Below are 22,924 nucleotides of genomic sequence, written 5' to 3'. Positions count from 1 at the left end.
ATCACTTTTCGATGTCAAAATTTCTGCTATTAATAGAAATTTTTTATGAAATTTAAGGTTTCACGGATGGTGGACAAAATATGAAGAGTCTAAGTGTATTATGAGTGTTTGTTAGTAGCTTTGTAGGTTGAGAATTGAAGCTTTGGAGTTGAAAATGAAAGATAAGAAAAAGACGTTCGGCTACCAAAAGTCCCTCTTTTGGCTACCGAAAGTGCTTCGGGTGTTAAAGGTATATATAGACTTAGACAAACAAAAATTAAGTAAAATACCCAAATTTTCTCTATCGAGGTATATTAACACTTCAAATTTCAATTCTCTTATATAATTTCTCTTCCTGAATAAATTTTGATAAATTTATATAATTTCTTTTTGGCTAGAATCTACGTGAGAGTTTAAGCTTCAAAGAGGTAAATTTCTCTTAAGCTCATTGTTATTTAAAAATATCTCCAGTGACTAACCACCCTTGGATATCATGTGTTAATCTATAGAACGTTGATGCTCATAAAGTAAAAATAAAAATTTTAAAAAATAAAATAAATGATCAATTTAGCAGCCCCTTTCTTAGTACATCATATTTTGTTCTGTCCATATTTTTGACAAAAAAAAAATTCAGTAGAAAAATGAGAGAGCAATCCAACCTTCGACATATCTCCTTTACACCAATAATTTGAATAAAATTTCCTCCCTGCTTGAACCAATACTTTAAATAATATACAGGTATACATTTTTAGAGTATATATATATATATATATATATATATATATATATATATATATATATATATATATATATGGAAACTTATGGTTAAGAGTATCCTTGGGTTAATTTTTATAGACTAAATTTTTTTTTCTAGGACGATTTCAAAATCGCATTCTCTCGCATTGACCTGATGCGTTTAGGATAAATAATTTTAGATTGCTCTCTAATTGAGTTGAATCCTGATCGATAAGGAAAAGAGCTCTGGACTAATGAAGTTATTTATATTTTATTTTAATCTTATGTATATATATTAAATTGTAGTGATTTATTGAAATTTTGAAGTTGTTTAAGTACAATTTTAAATCAAAGAATTGAAGAATGACTTAAAAGCGGAGGTTGCCAAATTAGGCGTGGCGACGATTAAGAAATCAATGATTTTGGCCTATCTCGATTAAATAAAAGAGGGAATCAGAATTAGATTAAAATTGATGAATTTCGATTGATTTTAATTCCAAACAAATTTTTAATTTCCATTTGATTCTAATTAAAATATACATAATAAGAATATTGTTTAAAGTATATTAATAATAATTTAATGAATTTTTTTTTTTGAAATATGATGAAATTTCTTTTAAGTATATTACAATTATATTTAATTTAAATTTATTCCCTTAACCATTGATTAAATTTTCTTATTTATGTTTGTATTTATAGTTTATTAAAATATTTTTCCATTCTTGTATATCAAATTTCATTTATTCTTCTAATTTTCTTAATTTCTTTTTCTTTATATATATATATAATTTTCTAGCTCGGTCCAAACTAGAATCAAAACTAAATTAATGATTTTCTTTCAATTCCATTTCTTTTTCGAGGTTTTGATTCCAATTAAGGGGAAGAGAATGGTAAATAATATATAAGAAATACAGTTTTAGTCTAATTTGAAGCTTTGATTATTAATCCTAATTCATATATTTATTTATTTTCAACGTATCTATTATTTATAATTTATTTATTTATTTTAAAACTAATTTTATCAAATAAAAGATTATATTATCTTAATAATTTTTAAAAGTATCAATATTATTCTATTTAGCAATCACAATACTTAATTACATAATTTTTTGTATTATTTTAATAAATTAAATTACTTTTGAGGCTTAATTTTCATCCCTCATTGTTTCATCACATCCTTAACTTCAATTTATTTTCAATTTTATATCACTTATAGTTCCTTTAGCTAGATTCTGTTGGGTATTCCAACTAGAAATTGATCTTGACATATGTAGACGGATTATCTATGAATTATAGCCAAAGATTAAAAAAAAAAAATTAAACAAAATGGAAGAGTTATCAATAATGTTTCTACTATAATTAAAGACATTGCTCTTTCCACATGGTAGAGATAAAAATATTTGTGCAAGTCTAAATCAGTTTTTTGGTTGGAGTATTCAACGGAATGTGGACAAGGGATTTTAAGTGGTATTCAATTGAAATTTAAGTGTTTTTATAATACAAATTGAAGTTGATGAGTGGTGAATAAAATTAAGTTTACTTTTATTTTAAATATCTTTTAATCAAATACTTAGCTCTTTTTGATTTACAAAAAAATAATTTTTGGATAAATATTTTTACTTTTTATAGTGTTTGGGACATATAAGAAAAGATTAATGAAAAATATTTTTTTAATCAAATAGAAAATTAAATTATTTAAAAAAAATGATTTTCCCTTTTCAAAAAGAGGAAATTATTTTTCTGAATTTATATAATTTTATTAAAGTGTAAAAATACTTATATATACTTATATAAATAAATACTATTAATTTAATATTATAATAAATAATAAAAAAATATTTTCTTAAAAACATTTTTTAGATGTAAATTATTTTCCAAGAAACAAACTGAGCCTTAAACTACTTAAACTCGCTAATAGGTTTTATCTAATAATTTTTTTTTTAATATCCAGGTATTCCTCACCCTGTTTTACTGTTGGATCGGAGATTACCTCGTTTTACTGTTGATTGAAGATCATTTCCTTTGAGTTAGGTGCAATAATATTAAAGCTCTCCCATGAATGGAAACTCCACTGCGTCCAAACGTGAGGCAAAAGCGCGCATTACCATTCGAATTTATTTTTAAACTAACTTAGAAATTAAAATATAATCAGTACTAGTTAAAACCAAATAACTTTTTCATGAATTCTTTTTTTTTTCAAAATTAACATTTAGTAGAGTAAAAGATCAGAATTTTAATAATTATATACTTTCCATTACAAACATGAAAACTAGTTGAACAACAATCAGATAAATTAAATTCTTGGATTTTTTTTATTTTTTTATTTTTTTAACTTTCCAAACACAAACCGAGGGAAAATCTAAAATTCAAGGCCAATCATGCTGATCATGTTAAACTCACCACAAGCATTTGGAGAGAACCACCCTTTTAGACCATGAACAAACTCATCACCCATTCAAGATCTATAAATTGCACCATGCTTAGTTCGTTACACTGATTACTTAGCATTGGAGGATCTAAAATGTCTAAATTGTTTCAACTAAAGAGGTGAAGAGGGCATCCAAAAATGGGGTCCAGAAAAATTCTAAGAGCCTTGAATGTTACAAGTTCAATCTCAAAGCAAAACACTCGTTTCTTCTAAAGGCCTTCTCTATGGTTCATGATTCAAGCTCCCGTCCATCATCCATGAACTTCTTTTTCTGTCCTGCAGACAGAAACGGATCTTACCACCTATTATTAGGTGGCTTCACCTTGTAAATACGGACGATCCAATTAGATGTTGTGAATGCTTCTTCCAAGTATTCAAGTTTAATGTCCTTGTTTCCAATTTCAACACCTCTTGCACGATCATACCTACAAATATTTACAGAAATGAATAATGAAAAAGGCACAAAATAATAATGAAGCCCTTGAATAATGGGACATTTTCATACCCTTTTGTGGAAATCACCATATCCTTGAGACCTAGATTAGCAGGCAACTCTAAACATGGCAAAGCCACTTCAAGAGTTCAGACATTGATTTGGAGCAAATACAAGGATGGAAAGCTTGTTTAAGATATTGCATGATTAGTTCTACCTGTTATCAAGCCATACTTTTCACTCCTAAGTTTCTGACTTCTAGGAGAAGTATTTTGTTTAATTTTTAGCTTCACGAGTAGATTGGTCTAATCTAAGAGTCAAAATTCATATGCAATCCAGACCTGAGTTTTGTCCGTATAAGCATTTTTTCACAATCACATCAATACAGGCTAAAAGAAGAAGTCCAAGGCTCACGGTATTATTCAAACGCTGCTTTCATGGATATTGTTGATGAGCACTATCAGTGGATATTGTTCACAAGGCCATCTAAATATGGTTCATCTCCTCCATATTGGTTGTTCTGCATCAATAAGGGATTGCATCTTTTCCAACTTCACAGCTTTTTAACTACCTTGCAAAATTTCCCTTCTTGACGACCACCTGTTATTTTGGTACATCGGAAGTTTTTGAAAGGGTATGTTAGGGATTAAAAAACTCAAGCTCTTGTTATGAACCCTCAATTGCCTTCTCAATGACTTACATACTACTTTTAAGATTTGTGAAATTATAAGAAACTGCATCTCCTTATTCAATAGTGAATATCCGGTTCACACCATTCCGGAAACTTTAATAAATTATTAAAATCCCCTTCCCTTCTCTCATGTGCAAAATATACTGAATTAGGATGCACAGAAGCGACAGACAATGCATATACATGGATCTGCAAGCAAGTGTACAAATGCTAACAACTTGAGAAACAAAGAGTGTGAATATTGAACGTACCCTGGAGGCTTGCCCATTTCTGTTACCAATTCTCCAAACCGATAGTAGGATAGCTTGTACCTATTCACCACAATTGGTAAGATAAAACTTACATGTACCAAAAGTTGGAACAAGAGTGGCACATGACTATGGCACTACAAATTTGACCGCAAAGCAGTATTATTATTTTTTTTTTTTTAAATTTAGAAGCAAGGGTAAGAATAAAATCTAGTATAAGATGATGGAAAATATTTTTCAAGGAAATCATCATTATTTCATTAAAAAGAAACAGATAAATTGCACAGACAAAATCCCAAGAAAATACTCAAAATCTACAATAGACACATTAAACATAACAAAATCATTTTTAGCTGACTTTTGCTTTCACATATAGAATCATTTCAATTAATTTAAATACAAATTTTTGTGTAAACTACATTTTTATTCCTAAGGTTTGCCGCTAATTATAAGACATCAAACATTTACTCAAGTCTTCACATTTCAATTCCCTTTTTTGTTTGAATACGCATTTAAGAAAAGTTGGTGACTTGACATATTGTGAGATAATGACAGTCCTGAAATACCATTGAAACCTTTGATGTATTGCACCTTAAATATTAAGCTGTTATTTTTTAAATACAAAATTAAAACAAAAATTGAAACAAAAAATTGTTGCATCAATTATCACCATATTCATCAATCTATAATTTATTACCATTTTTTTTTTCTTCCTTAAATAAGTAGCATATATTTCATTCCAAGAAATTTAACATTTTTGCATAATATTTTGTTGTCTAATACCATTTCCCGTTTATCCTATATAGATAATTATTTCCAATGAACTTTGTGTTAGTACATTGTTGGCAGAGGAAGAGGGTTTATCCTTTAAGAACAAATTTTAACTTCACACATACCATTTTGATTGTATGAATTATTTTCCTTTATTTTGCATTAGAGATACATTTATTGAAAAATCTAATGATCCAAAACCCTCGTTAACCACTTTTACTGATTCCATTTTAAGCCTACCTTTTATCTTCTTCACCTCTTATAACTTGAAAATAATGTGTAAATGAAAAGAAAATAAAATTGGATAGAGAAGCAAAGAAATATATTTGAGAAAGGGATGGCAACTATGAAGAATCAACTATGGGTGATTATGGTTTGGTTTGGTCAACCAAATCATAAACAATGCTGACAAACCAAATCGATGGCCATAATTCAACGAATTACTGATCTGAAAAGAAACCATTAAAATTGGATAACTGATTTTCCAGTTCACCATTCTTAAAAAGCCCACAAATTAACTAAATCGAAAGCAAACAATAACTATACAATTGCACAAAATTTACAATAGATTTCTCCAGAATTAATCGATTCAAATGAGAATTCTATACTGCCTCAATACAAGACAGGGCACTCTCAAAATCCTACCATCCACCTTTTATATAAGATTTGCCCATATGTTTTCAAACTGTCCACAGATGAAAACTATAACTACTCATATTTCAATTTATTTATATTAAGAATTAAGGGAAGGAGGGAAAAATAAAACAAACAAATTCACATCTTTCTGATAATGTCAGAATGAGAAACAAGAACTTAGTAACTTACATGAGACAATTCAACATCTTTGGAGCTGCACCTTTGTCAACACGATACTCACCATTGACAAGGTAATCAGGTTCCCTGATTACAGGGAACACTCCACCGCCAATTCTCACCATCCACAAAAACCTAGTGCAAGTTAATTGCATTATTACAGAATGAAAGATCATAATCCATGAACATAAAAAAGACATAGCAACAATGTTTTTCCAAGATGATCATAATACAGAATGTTTGCTAGTTAATATAATCGATAACTTCAATGACCAGCAAAGAGAGTGCTCTAGGATTTGTCAAGTTTCGCAGCAAGCCGAACATTTTGTCATCATTTAAGCCAGACAACAAAAGAATGGTTTTACTTTTTTATTTTGTAGCTTTTCAGGTTGGCAGGAACAAGAAACAGTGAAATATTAATTACATCATTACTGGAAGGACAAACGATGTTAACATATTATTATTGAACTGAGTTGAATGGCAGAGGTGAATGAATTGGCCGAGGCAAGAGTCCATGAAGTGTGAGATGGGTACACTTGAGCTTGGACCAACCATTGCTAAAAGGTTAGAACTAACCAATTAGTTAGTTAGTCTCCCATCCTTATATGCTTTTTTAACTTTTTGTTTCTTTCCAATATGCGACTCTTGAGACATTTGAAAGGTGAAAAATGAATAAAAAGAATGGTAAACTGCTTAAAGAAACATATTAATTTTTCTTTTTTTAAAATATGACTGTTAGAGCCTTACTTATTGATATCATCAGACGAGTAACCGGTAACACCGCCAAAGACAACCAATACATAATCCACATCAAGTGATCTCATTATCTCAAATGCTTCATCCTCATAAGATGACATTGCACGTCCAACAGTAGCAATGTGGGTATTGTTCCAGGTATTATTGTCGACAATAACAGTTCTATTTCCCATGGCAGTAATTTGGTAACCATAATCCCACCATGACATCACCTTAGCATCTGGAGGTGTATTTTGCCGTAGCCAAAAGTATGCTTCACGGTAATCATCAAAAATGACCCTGTTGCCATGTGCACCCCTTGCAGCCAAGACAATTGAGGGAGATGAGTATGCCTCTGACGTCACCCAGGTACAGTGCGTAGCATACTTACTGAGCAAGTAAAATGCACCAAGAAGCAATGCCATAGCACCATTCCTTTGAAAAGGCTGAGAGTGATCAAGCAAACCCTGCTTGTGCATCAAACAAGAGTAAGACCACATTTTGAGAGATATATCAGCATAAAGAAAAAGAAACTTTTCAATAGTACTGAAAATCTGGTACGAGGAAACGAAATTTGTCCTAACTACGGTGTCTAGTTTCTGTGGATAGCAATTCAGTATGACTTATGCATCAAAGAGGTTGCCTGGTCCCCCTTTTCACAACGTAGAAACAGTTTAAAAAAAAAGATGTGGTTGCTTCTCAAACCCTATTGACAAATTTATAACATTTTTGAATTGCGAAGGACTCAAATCCACACTCCAATTCTTTCATGCACTAATAAATGGATATTAATAGTTCTCTAAAAGCAATATTCATAGAAGGCATTTTCAGTGCAAATCAAACCATGTTAAAGTTAATAACATATAAAAAGTACTAGTACTCCAATCTGTAAAACTGACCACAAACTCAAATTGTACTATCATTGGAATTATTTCTTCATAAGTTGCTAAACGCTGTAAAATAATTCTAACTATTCTTCTTATAAACTTCTTATAAAGGAGAGGGTAAGGACGTTGCAACACATGCAAAAAAAATATTCTTGTACAAGCTAATTCAAAGCAATAAACCAAAATAAGGAAGTTAAAGAAAACCTAAACCAAGTTGTAGAGATCTCACCTTAGAAGAAGATTTTGCACTGCTAGTTCCTTTGGTAGAACCGATTTGGGCAACTTTGTTCTTTGACCTTAACAACACTGTCAAATTCTTTATCGTGGCAGAAACAGCAATGGCACTAATAAGGCAAACGGCGGGTGTAGCCACAAGAATCAACCGAACCATAACACCAGCAAAATACATACTAGTGAGACCATACATCACGATAAATATTGTAGCATCAGACAGCCGCTTAAAGCAGAAATAAAGACCAGCTGGGAAAAGGAAAAGCAGGATATGAAAATCAAACATGAAAGATGACCAAGCTGTTGGCTGATGCTCAGAAACGGATGCAATGATGGGGATGTGATCCTTAGCATATGTAGGGTCTAGAAGAGAGTAAAACCGGCCTGTCCATGGAGAAATGTACTCAGATGCTGTGCCAACTCCTAGAGCAATAGCACCAACACCAACTGTGAAGGTCACAGTGATCCTCAAAAAGGCTTGAAATAATTTTGCATCATTCAGCAAATACTTAACCCAATCCAAGAAATAAAATACCTGCACACATAGGTCAACTTAGTATGAGTCTTGCTTTCTCCAAAAGCTCACTAAAGGGAACAAAAATTCAAAACAAATTTATCATTCTTCAAAGTAAACAACACAGTTACAAATGCCATTGTGGAATTACAGACATCCATAAACGAGCTGAAGCATTAAACAAACAGCAATTACTATTTCTACTTGAGCTTAGCTGCTTTCACAGAAAAACTTAAGTAGTGCCAGCAATCAAGCACACTGTATAATAATTCAAAATAGAATAACAATGTAGTGAAATGAAATGCAAAACCTGCATCAAGAAGAACACGCCCATTGCAGCCATATGCTCTCCAGACTGCACATGCTGAAAACCCACAAACCTAATCTGCATGGCAAGCAGCATCCCCAACACATACATACAATTATAAGCAACATACAACCTGAGCGAGTATCTCCCAGTGATCAACAGCACCAAGACATAAAGAGGGATCAAATTAATAATAAACACATAACCTCCCCATGCAGACACCATATAGAAATATCCAAAAGCAGAAGCCAGTGCCCAAGAAAGGGAGCCCGTGTTGACAGCCTTAACAAACAAGAAAAAGGTCAACAATAGAGCGAAAATGGCAACTCCCTCGTTATCATAAGACCCAGCAACGGATCGAGAAATATAGCCAGGACATATGGCAATTAAAGCAGCAGCAACCAGACCAGCACCAGAGTCCCAAATCTCTTTACCAAAGAAATAGGCGACAAGGGTCGTGTTAGAGGCGAAGAATGGCGCGGTCAAGACACAGACCTCGCGGATATGTACAGCAAATCGGAGGAATCGGAGAGTCCAGTAAATGACGGCGGCAGTAACCATGAGACCGGGATAGAGCGTGCCACCGATGATACGGCCAAGAGGGTACCAACTCTCAGAATCGAACCAATTCCAGAATTCATAGAAACCCTTTTGGGTAAGGAAAAGAGTGGTTCGATAATTGAAGTAAGGATCAAATTCATGAATCATGGATTCATAACGAAGAACACTGAACAAACGAGTAATGAAAGCCAAAACATAGACGAGACAGAGAATGGAGACACGGATCAAAAGCTCTTGTTGCTTAGTTTTGAGCCTGAGGGACTTGAGGGAGAAAACGTTAAACAGATCTGCGTTGAAATTATTCATCAGAGAGGATCCAGATTTTGGCTTTGCAGTGCCGTTGATGGGTTCCGTTCTTCCTACCATTTTATCAAGGATGAATTCAAATACAGGAATATTGGAGTTATTTATGGATAAAGATTTTCCCTCAAGTTTTCCTATCACTCTGCGAGAGTGGAGTCCAAGAGGGTTTGTGTTGGGATTAATATCAGAGACATAGACCCGATGGTCTTCAACTACTTGGGCTTTTTTTTTTTTTTTTTTTTGTGTATAATCGCATATACTGAATCTATACTATTTTATTAATAATGAAAAATAAAGTATTAACCTTGAAAAGAAAATAATAACTATAATAATAATCATTATTATTGCTGCTACTTTTACACTACATTCAAAGAAAACAAGACTTCTTAAAAATAAAGTGTAATACCTTGAAAATTTGAGAAATAAATAATTCATAAATTTAATTACTTTAATGCTGTTAATTTGAGAGAATGGTTATTATTAAAATCTTAATGATATCATTATTAATTTGATTATTATTTAAAATTGATTTGAATTAGAGTTATTTAAATTAAATTATTATTCTAATTGTGTGTTTAAATATATTATTAAATGAAAAATAAAAAAATAATTATATTTTTTTATTTTAAGAAGTTAGATAAGATATTTTTATAAAATATTATTATTTTATTATAAAAAGGATTCCTCAATTGTCTTACCTCCCATTCTCTCTCCCTTTAGCAGATAGCAAATAGCACTAATGACCGGTTAGTCATCTCTAGTTCACTCCAATAATGTAAATAAGATAAACAGTGGTGGTTAGAGATAACAGCAACAACGATAGGAGGAGAGAGAAGAGAGATCGATGCAAAAGTTTAGAACATCATTTTTTACAATCCAGACATCAGTTCAAAGCGAGACCATCGACGTTCAACTCTTTGTGGCATGGGCTTCCATTTCCAACCAACGATGCTCAGAAGGGTGGTTGTTTTCAGAAATCTAGCCATCATCTAAACAATTTAAGACCACTAATTGACTCCCCATTTTGCATGCTTCAATTTTGTACCAACCTTGCTTTGATCAAACATCAAATGGCAAAGATGCTAATTAGATGGCCGAGATTAAATCATCCAATCTACAACGATCGAAGCGAACTTTGAACAACCTATCTTCAAGATAGTGACCAGGAACCTTTAGGCTTCCATAAGGTTCAGATCGGCAAGACCTTATTAGCACTCGGGATTGAGTTTCCAATCGAACCGAGGCACTAGGTGGACCGTCTTGGAAGATGGTCGTGTCACATCCTTATTCTATACACTATTATTTACTAATTTAAAAACATCTATCACCTTTAGCTCCTATTAAGGAACTAGTTATTATTGCTATATTTTTTCTCACTTTAGAATCCTTTCAAAAATCCTGTAGAGTTTTCTTTGTAAATTTAGCTTTAACCCACCTATGTAAAAATCAAAATATTTAAAATCTTTGGAATTCATAATTAATCATTCAAATTGTAATTAGGTTTGGTACAACATCTTTGTAACTTTCGTTCGGTACAACATCTTTGTAACTTTACTTACAAGGAGTTTTTTTTTTTTTTAACATGTGCAATACTAAACTAAGAACAATTCCAAGCACAAATCTTATTTATGTACATATAAACTGAGTCTTAATAAATAAAATTACATGATTATGCTCATATACATGACCCAACAAAAATACAGCTTAGCTGTCCTTTTGTCTAGTGGGCATACCTCTTCTTTTAATATTTTTGCCTTCCACCATTAAGATAAATTACTAGAGGGACCTTGCAACATCTAAAGATTTCTATTAGCATTGGATGAGTATAAGAAAAATGAAATTTAAAGAGAACAGAACATTGGTCCTTATTTTTACTTGAGATAATTGCTTTACTATCCATGGCTCCTAAATTATATAGATTAATTCAATCATTAACGTTATACCTTACTCAGGCCATATATGGGACCGTCGAACTTAGTTTAGCATTATTTTCTCATAACACTACCACAATGCTTCAATATTAATACCACTAAGGTGGAGGAAAGGAATTACCACCCATATAATAATTGGGACAAAATCATAGAAGGGGCGTGGGCAATAACTTACCCTTTGTAGAGGTTTATTACCCTTCTTTTATCATGAGCCCAATGGCCTAGGTTTGAGATAGTGAGTACGAGAGAGGGAACATGTTAAGCACCCTCTCTGCCTGGATTTATCTTAGAATAAGGGTAGCCTATACTATTGATTCCTAAAATCTGTCTTATTATATTTTTATTAATTCTCAATCATATATTTATACAAACTAAAATTAAATACACATTTAAAATCCAACCATTTAAGAAAATAACAAATAGGTACATGTGCATATAACGTCTTATCATATGATGTTTCTTAGTTAGAAGAATTACTTTATTTACCATCTTTCCCTACATGTATATTTAACTATGTTAGTTACATGCCAAGTCATTTTACATGTCATACAATAGTATACAAAAGATAGAGTCCTAAGCTTTTCAATTTAAAATACATGCACTAGAGGAAGATGAGGGTTCTATACATGTCAATGGTTTCTAGGTTATGTACATAGGCCCATTAATTACCATTTTCCCCTATACATATATTTAACTAAGTTAGTTTGATACAATTTTATTTACATGCATAATCTCTAAGTTATTATAATCTAAGTTTTTTTTATCATACATGCATAAGTTAATTTTAATGTTACCAAGTTATTCTTAAGTTTAAATTAATTAAGTTAAATTTCATGCATAATTGTAATTAAAATATAAAAATAAAACCTAACTAAAAGAAATGAGGGAGGAGAAAAGAATTCAATCTCAAAGAATAAATAAATAAATAAAATGACCTTTTACAAAATAAAAAAAATAAAATTAAAAAAATATATCCTATAACTATTACAAGGGCCTAGGCCCATTACATCATATGCGAGGGAGTCTTGAAGTTTAAATTTCCCTGGAGAAAAGAATTCAATCTCAAAAAATAAATAAATAAATAAAATGACCTTTTACAAAATAAAAAAAATAAAATTAAAAAAATATATCCTATAAATATTACAAGGGCCTAGGCCCATTACATCCCATGCAAGGGAGTCGTGAAGTTTAAATTTCTCTTTACTCTACTAATGAAAAAAGTCCAATTCTACTCCATCTCCTTTGTAATTTCCACTCGGGTTCCATTTATAGGCTTTAGAACTATTTAATTACTTCACATAAAAAAAAAATTCAAAAGTGACCAAAAATAAGTATTTTAATAAAATAATATAGAATAAAATTAAATGAAAAATAAATATGAAATAAAATAGAAAGAAAAATTAACTATTTAACTAAAACAAGTCAAAATTGAAATTGAAAAATTAATTTTAATCAATTTAAATGTCCTAATCTAATTAAATTAATTAATCCTAATTCCAATAGATCTAACATTTCTAATTAAATTAATTAATCCTAACTCTAATAGATCTAACATTCTTTAAAAAAAATCCTAATAAATTAAAAAACGTGGGTTTTAATTTAAGACAAATATAAAGAGTCTTAAAATTAGACTAGTAAAATTTCTAAAAAAGTTTCAAATCTGTACCAAAATTTTAAAAAATCTATAAAAAAAATATAAAACTTAATAAAAAAATCCAAAACAAATGTCTTCAACCATAAACATATTAAAATTTAACATGGACAAATGAAAACATTAAAAATAGCAACCTAAAAAACATACAAAATTTACTAACTCAATTACAATACAAACTAACCAGAAAAAATGAATAAAAAGTAAAAATAAATTAAAAATACTAAATCTACTCAAAAAGTTATCAAATTTTATCATAAGATAGGTAAAACATTGAGTTAAAAGATAAAAAAAAGAAACGTCTAATTTCATGTACCAATTAATACAGAACATTAAAACTATCTACTAGTACCACAAAATTGATAAATTAGAGTAGTGGTATAATAAAAAATTTCATAATTAATCTACAAAGAATTAAATGAAATAAAGAAAATGATGAAAATCTAGACATCTTAAACTATCAAAGAAAAATTATAACCTAAAATAAACTTCCTAAGGCCCTGTAATAAAATTAACAAAATCAAAGGAATTTCAAGGCTCCTTTGGCACCTTGTAGATCTTAGGAATTCGTTGAAATAAATAAAATGAAATAATTTTGGGTGAATTGATTAATTAAATTCTCTAAATTATGTGATTAGTGTGTGAATGTAGGTAAAAATAATGATTGGAAAATTGGAGGAGGAAGAAAACTTCTACAAAGAACTCTCCCACACACCAATAGATATAAAAAAAATAGCTAAATTTTTCTTAATTTCAGCCACTCTAACAGTCTTCCCCCCCTCAAACCCTAATCACAACAACATATTTATAGTAGGGTTAGGATAAACTAACCTAATCTAATTTGGTTTTCAAATTTTAAAAAAGATAAAATAACAAAAACTGCTTCCTCGATGCACAAACAGCTATCCAGAGCGAAGGAACTTAAAGGCTTACGGTAGTTTTCCGAAAGGGAGAAAGTATAGGAAGAGATTGAATAACAAAAGCATTAACAGATTGGGTATAAAGTCAGCAAAAAGTTTGACTTGGATAGGTGTTTGGAAAAGGATAGGTGTTCGGAAAAGTTCTTTTTTTTTTATCTTTTATCTTTTTTTTAAAAAAATTTATCTAATAATAATAATAATAATAATAATAATAATAATAATAATAAAGTAAAAGTTCTTCAACCAAACTTCTTATCTTTTTATTTTCTTTTATTTTCTTTTCTTTTTTAATTTATGAATTAATCAAAAAAGTTTTTTTAATAAAGCCCAAAATAAAATCAAGCTCACATCCGCTTATAATCAAATTAAAAGTTTAATGAGTTTCATTATTCAAATTTACTCAATTAAATATTTTTTAAGATTCATTTAATACCTTGAAAAATATTAAATTAAGCTCAATTAAATAGTACAGGCTTATGGCCCTTAAAAAAACCTTTTATTTTCAAAAAATTGCAATTAATTTTCTAAATGCTCAAAATTATTTTATTTTGTTAATTTTTTAATCATTCCATAGTCTCTAAAATACTTCAGAGCCTTTACCATCCAATGGTATTTTTATCATAAAACTCCTCATTACCTCTACAATATGCTTAAAACAGATGTTAAAGAATAGGTGTCTACACCATAGTGTACGAGGAAAAATGACCTTAACTGACATATTTGGTCATTTAATATAACTCCACATACTCTATAGCTCTTTAAGACTTAACTTATACCATTTGCTATGGTCTTTCTTGATAAAACATGAGGATTTTTCTCATTATCCAGGTTTATGCAAACGTGAATAGGGAAACAACTCTTTTATTCACCAACTATACTATTCAAGTTCCTATTTTCTAACATAATACAATTATCCTTTTACTTATACTTGTTCATGCACATTTATTAGTTGGAATTTATATATTAATGAATAACATAGTCTCATTTTTTTAAGCCATTTCGATAATGTACTAATTAAACTTTAGAAATGCTATTTAATTCCATCTTTGGTTTCCTTCTATTACTTTTACTTCCGTACTTATCTTTATTTTTACTGCCCTTTTTATTTGCAAAATTTACTATCTTTGAACCCTTAGTATAGAGGAATTTGATAACTCTTATAACCATTCCAGCTTAATAATGTATAATCTAATTAGTTTATCAATTAATTTAATATCTTTAGGCTTTTATGCACATCACAGAGTTGAGAGAGAAACTACTTTTATAGGCAAACCTTAATCTTTACTCTCAAAAGAAAACTTTTGAAAAATCTAGTAGAAATGCTTCTTTTACATCTCTAGCAAGGAGCCCTACTTTTGAAATCTCTAGTTGCAAAGCAACTTTTCTTAACTTCAGTTGTAGAGCTACTTTATCTTTAGCAGATAAAATTGCAATAATTCCTTTTAGTGTCTCTAAGTGCAAAACAACTTCTTTAAACTCTAGTGGCAAAGCTACTCTTAGCTCTAGCAAATAAAACTACTTCTATTTCTTTACCTTCCTTCTATGATGTGCAATTTAGGCATACTGCAAGAATAATGGCTTTTAATGACCGAGTATTAACAACATAATTAAAATTTTCTCGTTAATAATATGTAAATAATGACTAATAATGCAATTGGTTGTAGTTGTGTAAAATTTTAACTACCATAATAAAATACCTTTGTTAAAAAATAAAATGGTGGTCATTATATCTAAATTTTTTAATGAATTCAATATTCCATTTTTTAAGGTCTATAACGAGGACGATATTGTCCTCATTAATGAATTATTAATTTTTTTTAAGATTTTGCTTTTCCCTCCAGTGGTGTTATTTACTAAGAAGTTTCTAATTTTAAGTTTCTAATTCTTAAAATTAATCTAACATTTTCTCTAAGTTGTGTGATATTCTTAAGGCTCAAAGAAAAGAAAGGACTTGTGGTTAGCTCATTTATAGATGGATGGTTCTCAAAGCTAACACAAGACAAATCAAAGCCAAAGGAAGATAAGAAGATTACTCAGGGGCATTGTAGAGGTATCAAAGGCTTAGATTTAGGATTTGAGTCTTAGGTTTATTGTACAAAGAATTGAAGGAGTAGTGCCAATGTGTTCATATCTTAACTCTTTTAAGTTTTCAAAATTGAGTGCTTAAACTTATTTTCAATTATGGCTTTAAGGTTTTTAACTGATCTAATTCTTTTTATCAAAGTTGGCATGATTATTCAAAGTTTCAAATCCAAGTCATGCACTGGTAGTATCATTTTACTAAAATATTTTGGTACTGGTATCCAAAATTGTTAAGATGTTTGCTAAGTTGCATTACTATTGGTATCCAAAATTGTTAAGATGTTTGCTAAGTTGCATTGCTACTGGTATTCAAAAATTCTCTGTTTTGCTACTGCTACTGGTATTCAAAAATTCTCTGTTTTGCTGCTTTATTTAGCTACTCTGCCTAAAGTTGTAGAAAATGACAAAATAATGGTTATTTCCTCAAAATTTGTGCCAACAATGCTCCAAATTGACTTTAAATGTTATGATTTCAAAAGAGAATATATAAGCACTTATCCTACCCCAATTAACACTTAATGAAGGTTTAGAATTACTCTCTTCTCTTGAAAAACATTTATTACTTTCATTCAAGTGCGTTAATGATTTTTTAAGCTACATTGGCAAATATACTCTTCTCTTCTTTATAGAATCTATTGTATTAAGTGAGATAGAGTTAAAAACATCTTTGATGCTATTTGTGAGGATTGATCAAGCACCTATTGAAGCTTGAAGTTAGTTGAATATTTGGCATAACACTTGTAGAGTTTTGCAAGAACCTTAGGAAGTCTTGTGGATATAAAAGGCTTTGACTCTTGCCATTGAAAATAGCATTTAGTAGAGTGAAGACTCAAAATGATCTTTGAGAGAGTGGATGTAGACTTGTTGACCGAACCACTATAAAAATCTCTTATGTTCAATCTTCTAAACCCTGCTCTCTTTACTTTTTGTAATATATTGTGTTATATTGTGTTTATTGAACATGTTGAGACATCATTGAGTAAATTGATATATGCATATGTATTGAGTTGACTGAATCAAGTGATTGAAGATATTCATGCCTTGGGTTGCCTTTATTATAATTAAAGTTTGATTTGTGCACATTTGATATACATATTGTGAGTTGCTTTGTTTTGATTAGCTATTAATATACAAACTAGGCACATTCGGAATATAGGTTTTGATTTCATGAAAATTAACTTGTGTTAAGTTACCTTAGTGCATTGTGATTCAAATGTGCTTTTCTTGAGAGTATATCATTACATAGCATCACTATACTTCGGAACACCTAGTTGAACAAAGCTATAATTTTTCATAAGATTCCCCCCCCCCCCCCCCCCCCCCCGGGCTACTTTTGGGACTACAGAGGTAACTTCTATAAAAAAAAAAAAGATCATCCTTGTTAGGGTTATGTAACACCCTCACTGTAGCAATTTTGTACATTCTACTGTTTCGGTGACCAGTGTCGGTCTGAACAGCTAGAACGTCTAGAAAAATATTTAGACTAGAGTGAGGAGTCATAAATAACTCAAATATTAATAAGAAAAATTTAGGAAAAATTTTAGAAATAAAATACAACCAAGTTAAATGAGCCGGTGCCCTAACGATGAGTAATCCAATGGGAAGTTGTGGTCCTCACAGTTAGGAGCCCTAAACTGTGGAGAAAATTCATGACATAATTTTTGGGACTCTAGAGAAGAGTCATTGAGGTTTCGATGGCATTAGAATGCCAAGAAAATACTTAGAAAAAGTTTTAGATTGGTACAGACGATTTTAGCTCAATAAGCCAAACAGAGGACATTTTGGTCATTTCGTCTTTAGAGATGATTTTTGGCCAACTTGTCCAATTAAGTAAATAAATTATATGACATAAAATGTGAATAAATATTGTTCAAAATTTAATTAAAAATGATCAAAGAAAGAAGAAAAAGAAAGTAAAAACAAAAATGAAATTTAAGTAATTATTACACAAGAATGACATCATTAAAAAGCTTCCCACCAATTAAAATTTAACAAGCCTACTTATAAGAAATAAAAAGGATTAAAATGCAATAAAAAAATAAGCTCATCTTCTTTTCTAATTCTCCATGGCCGAATCTCCAACCAAGAAACTCTCCTCCATTTTTGGTTTTCAAGAACTTGATTTCTATGCTTTCTTCACCCTAAAACCCTAATTGTCCTTCACAAAAATTCATCCCCACATCAAGAGGAAACTTTTGATTATTATAAAGTGAAGAAATTCTAAGGTTTATACAAGTCCAAGAAGTGCCACTTAAAGGTTAGTGCCTAATCTCATTAACTTTTTGTTTCGTGCTTGATTTGGACTTAAGAAGAGTTGAAATTACTTAAAATAAAAAGAAAATGACAACTTTGTGAGGGATTAAATTTTCAGTAGCCATAAGAATTGATGGGATTTTGATGAAATGAAGGTTATACTTATGGTTACAAGTGTTGATTAACAAGTGAATGTGATTAGCATGGTGATTTACATGTGGTATGCATAAGTTGAAATTTTGATTTAGGGTTTGTGATCATGAATTAAGGTTTTGTGTAATTGTTGGATATTGACCTAATTGAGCTTGTGTGTTGATCATTTGAAGTGCCATATATGTCAATTGAAGTAAGGGAGTTGGTAGATTGAATATTGGGAGTGCTTCTCTTATGCAGGAAATTCAGACCTATGAGTCGAGGGTCTTGTTTGACCTATAACTAAAGTTGTATCACTCCAATTGGTATGAGGCCAATTGGAGGTGAAATTAGACTCAAAATACCCCATTTTTCATGAAGAAACCCTGCTCAAATTCTGTCTCTAAGTTAACCAATTTGCTAGTCCAGTCCGGATATCCAAACACTAAACCCAGAAAAATGACCAAATAAATAGTACATGTTCATTTGGCCATAACTCTCATTAGATAGGTCCAAATGACCTGAATTTTATACCATTGGAAAGCTTAGACATAGTACTACAACTTTCATTGAGAACACCAAGCCCAGAAATGCCTCTAACCAAATGAAATTGTTGACTCAAATTACGACACCAAACTGACTTGAACCATTATGCCCAGAATTTTCTGGACATAGACTACCCGACCAGTTTTGGCAAAATGACCATAACTTGGTCTATAAAAATTTAAATGCAATGACACCAACGACAAAAGTTTTATAAGACATAGGTCTACAACATTGGTCTTTTGACCAGAACCCAAAGAAACTAGGTCAAATGGTTAGAAGAAATTAACACATTAAAACTTGGAGTTTGACCAAATCACACTTGACCCCAGAATAGTGTTTATAGCATATCTCCAGCTAGGAAACTCTAATTAGGTTGAGCCATACTGATCTGGAACCCTAAGAAACAGGGCTTCAACTTTGTTTTAGACATTGTTATAACACCCCTATAATCGGTAGTGTGTTCTACTATTCCGGTGACCAGTATCTGTCCAGACAGCTAGAATACCTAGAACTACACTTAAATGTTACTGAGGAGACATGAAATGATGAAATAAATAAAAAGAAAATACAAGAAAAATTAAGGAAAAATAAAAGAGAGAAAATGAAACCAAGTTAAATGAGCCAGACTGCAAATGATGGGTGACCGTGACGGAAGTTACTGACAGTAATAGCCAGGGATCTGGGAAACCCTCGGAATTAAGTTTTGAGACATAATTAAAGACTTATTGAAGTATAATTGACATTATAAATGTCTAAGAAAAATTAATGAATTAGTACAAAGAAAAAATGAAAAATCGAGAAACTGACAAAATCGGTGTTATCGAAAAATCAGGAATGCAACCCGAAGAGGGGCATTTTGGTCATTTGACACCTAGAGTTGCCTTTTGACCTCAATGTCCATTAAAAAAATGAGTGATAGCACACTTTGAAAATGTCATGAAAATTAAAAATGTGGTACATAAAATTAATGATGGAAGTTTGGTGCATAAAATGTAATTTATGATAGATTGAATAAATAAACATTAAAAACAATTTTAGTGCTCCACTACTATAGATTTGGCCACCTATAAAAGACACTTAGGACAACAGAATTCATCTTCAACCTTAAGCCATTGAACCAGCCAAAACCTCCCAAAGAGACCCTCCCATGGCCGAAGCTTTAAAATCACCATGCAACCATGCATTTCACCTCCTTTCCACTTGCTTTCTTCACTAAAGTTGATCATCACACTAAAGGAGCGGAAGCATGCAAAATACATGTTTAGATAATTGAAATTCAAAATTTTTCATCTAGGGTCACATGCATCATGCAAGATTCATTTTTATCTATTTGATTTCAATGATAAACAGCATATTAAAACTCTTTTAATATATTTTTTTATCTACATTTGCCATTTAAGATTTTAAAATTAATCAAATTAATTTTAAGAACCCTAGATTAGATCAAAATAAGTGCACTAACCACTTGATGCACTGCAGTGTGTTTGGCACCTTTGGGATGCGTCTTTAGGACACCATATGTTGTCCCTCTAGCTTATGCACACCAAGATCACCTATGGCAGCCCTTGAACAGCTTCTAAAGCTTTTTTTATGAATTAGAAAATCAAGTTTTGCCTTATGAGAGATTAGAGATATAAACAGAACACTAGAAATAATTTCTAGTGTTTTTAATTCAAGAGATTGTTTGCTAATCTCTTTGAATTGATGAGAGATGAAGAAGAAGAGAAGGGAGTGTTAGTAGTATGCCCTAGAGCATATCATTTAGTATGTATCTTGTACATCTTTTATTAATAAAAGGCATTTTCACTTTTCCATTTATATAATATATTTATGTGTAATAGAAAAGGTCAATTGATATTTTGTTAGAAATTCTATTATTAAGTTGTTAAGAATATGAGTGACAGTATCTCTAGTACAAAGTATCATAAATTGGTTCACAATCGAGGATACTTCATAATAAGAACATGACTTATCCAGAAAGATTATATTCATATTTGTTCCCAAGTTATTTATATGAGATATAAATAAGATGAAATGGTGAGTCTCATGCCATATAACAAACATGATAGGCACTTATACATGATAAGTAGGCCGAACCAGTGACATTTATGACAAGCACATAGAGTTTACTCTTGTCAATGTATTATCATAAATCATATCAGTGCATATAATTTTTAGACCTGAGATAACACAGCTATCTTGTATATAGGTGGTTTGAGTTTGATACTACTTTTATACTTGTACTTTATATGGGTATATGGGCATGTGTTGGCTCCTACTAGTTATATATGGAGGTAGGTGTTGATCAAGATGGAATCTGTTCCTCTAAGTAAATAGGGATAAAATCCTGTATTTATTTAATTGTTCTTGATGTTTCAAGTTCCTGGCCAGGACAGATAGATTTATTCAAAAAAGAGTTTCTGATGAGAAAATCTTTTAATCAAAAACTGGAATTAAAAGAGAACATAATATTCATAGCAAATGGAGTTTGACATAAACCATGACTCTAGCTTGAACTGGGATTTTGTAACAGAGAGATTCTAGTGCATGGTAACATATGATTATAGGTTCATTTAAGGTAAACCTTATTACTGATTGGGTGGCCATGGCATACTATGCTAGGTGTTAACCATGGTCTATGAGGTGCATAAAATGATTTAGAGAAATCATTTATGGTAAGAAAGAGTTCTGATGATATTAAGAGTTGATATCATGTCTCATTGCCAATTAGTAATGAGCCTAGTAAGTCACACACATACACAAGTAATCACCAAATTAAATATGATTTAATTAATTAATTAAAGAGTTTAATTGATTAATTAAATAGGTTTGGTTTGCAATTAGATTGCAAATTCCCTAGCATGACTTAAAACCAAATCTAGGTTATTGGATGTTAGTATAAGTTAGATTTATATTTAAAGTGTTTAAATATGAATTTAATTAATGAGAAATTAATTAATAAAGATTAATTAATTGACTTATATTTGATATAAATTGATTAGAAGAAGAGAAATAATTATTTTGGGTTGAGAACTCAAAATTAAGACACAGGGGTATTTTGGTCATTTTACAGGGTGACATGTGGCACCATGAGATGGTGACACATGGCACTACACATAAACTTGCCAAATGTCTTTTAATTATGTAAGATGATTAAAATTAAGATTAAATATAGGTTTGACACTTGGCACAATGTGATTGGGTCAATTAAACCTAGAACCAATCAGAAGGTGACATGTGGCAAGGGTTGTGGTGACCTAACTATATAAGTGTTGTTATGAAAGAAAAATAACAACAAGCTACTGCTCCTCTTTGTGCCGCCACCTAAAGGCTCCTCTCCCTTCTGTTCTTCTTCATCTCTCATCTATTCCAAGAGATTAGCAAATAATCTCTTGAATTAAAAATACTAGAAATCGTTTCTAGTATTCTGTTTACATCTTTAATCTCTCAAAAAGAAAAACTTGATTTCTAATTCATAGAAAAAGCTTTAAAAGCTATTCAAGGGCTACCATAGGTGAACTTGGTGTGGACAAGCTAGAGGGACAACATCTGGTGTCCTAAAGACGCATCCCAAAGGTACAAATACGCTGGAATGCATCAAGAGGTTAGTGTATTTATTCTTGATTTAATCTAGGGTTCTAAAATTAATCTGATTAATTCTAAAATCTTAAATGGCAAATACATATCTAAAAACATATTAAAAGAGTTTTAATATATTGTTTATCATTAAAATCAAATAGATAAAAATTAATCTTGCATAATACATGTGACCC

At 30.8% G+C, this 22,924-nt stretch overlaps 1 protein-coding gene across 2 annotated transcripts; it reads right to left on the bottom strand.

Moving 5' to 3' along the window:
- Positions 1–3,139: 3,139 nt before the first annotated feature.
- On the bottom strand, positions 3,140–9,859 carry LOC110663693 (dolichyl-diphosphooligosaccharide--protein glycosyltransferase subunit STT3B). Of its 2 annotated transcripts, XR_002496581.2 has the most exons (7): positions 8,776–9,859; positions 7,950–8,486; positions 6,846–7,300; positions 6,111–6,233; positions 4,518–4,577; positions 3,990–4,175; positions 3,427–3,567 (listed from the first exon to the last, which is right to left on the bottom strand). XR_002496581.2 is itself a non-coding variant. In XM_021823082.2 (6 exons), exons 1-6 carry the CDS (start codon positions 9,697–9,699, stop codon positions 3,438–3,440), a joined length of 2,229 nt encoding a protein of 742 aa, XP_021678774.2. In that variant the 5' UTR covers positions 9,700–9,856; the 3' UTR covers positions 3,140–3,437. The 2 variants fall into 2 exon arrangements, 1 of the variants encoding a protein (XP_021678774.2); XM_021823082.2 differs by lacking the exon at positions 3,990–4,175 and having other exon boundaries at positions 3,140–3,567; positions 8,776–9,856.
- Between the last annotated feature and the right edge of the window lie 13,065 nt (positions 9,860–22,924).

This window comes from Hevea brasiliensis, chromosome 16, assembly GCF_030052815.1.
Source record: "Hevea brasiliensis isolate MT/VB/25A 57/8 chromosome 16, ASM3005281v1, whole genome shotgun sequence".
In the NCBI taxonomy this organism is placed as follows: domain Eukaryota; kingdom Viridiplantae; phylum Streptophyta; class Magnoliopsida; order Malpighiales; family Euphorbiaceae; genus Hevea; species Hevea brasiliensis.
The sequence above is the reverse complement of the archived record's forward strand: the minus strand, read 5'-3'. Positions and strand labels throughout refer to the sequence as shown.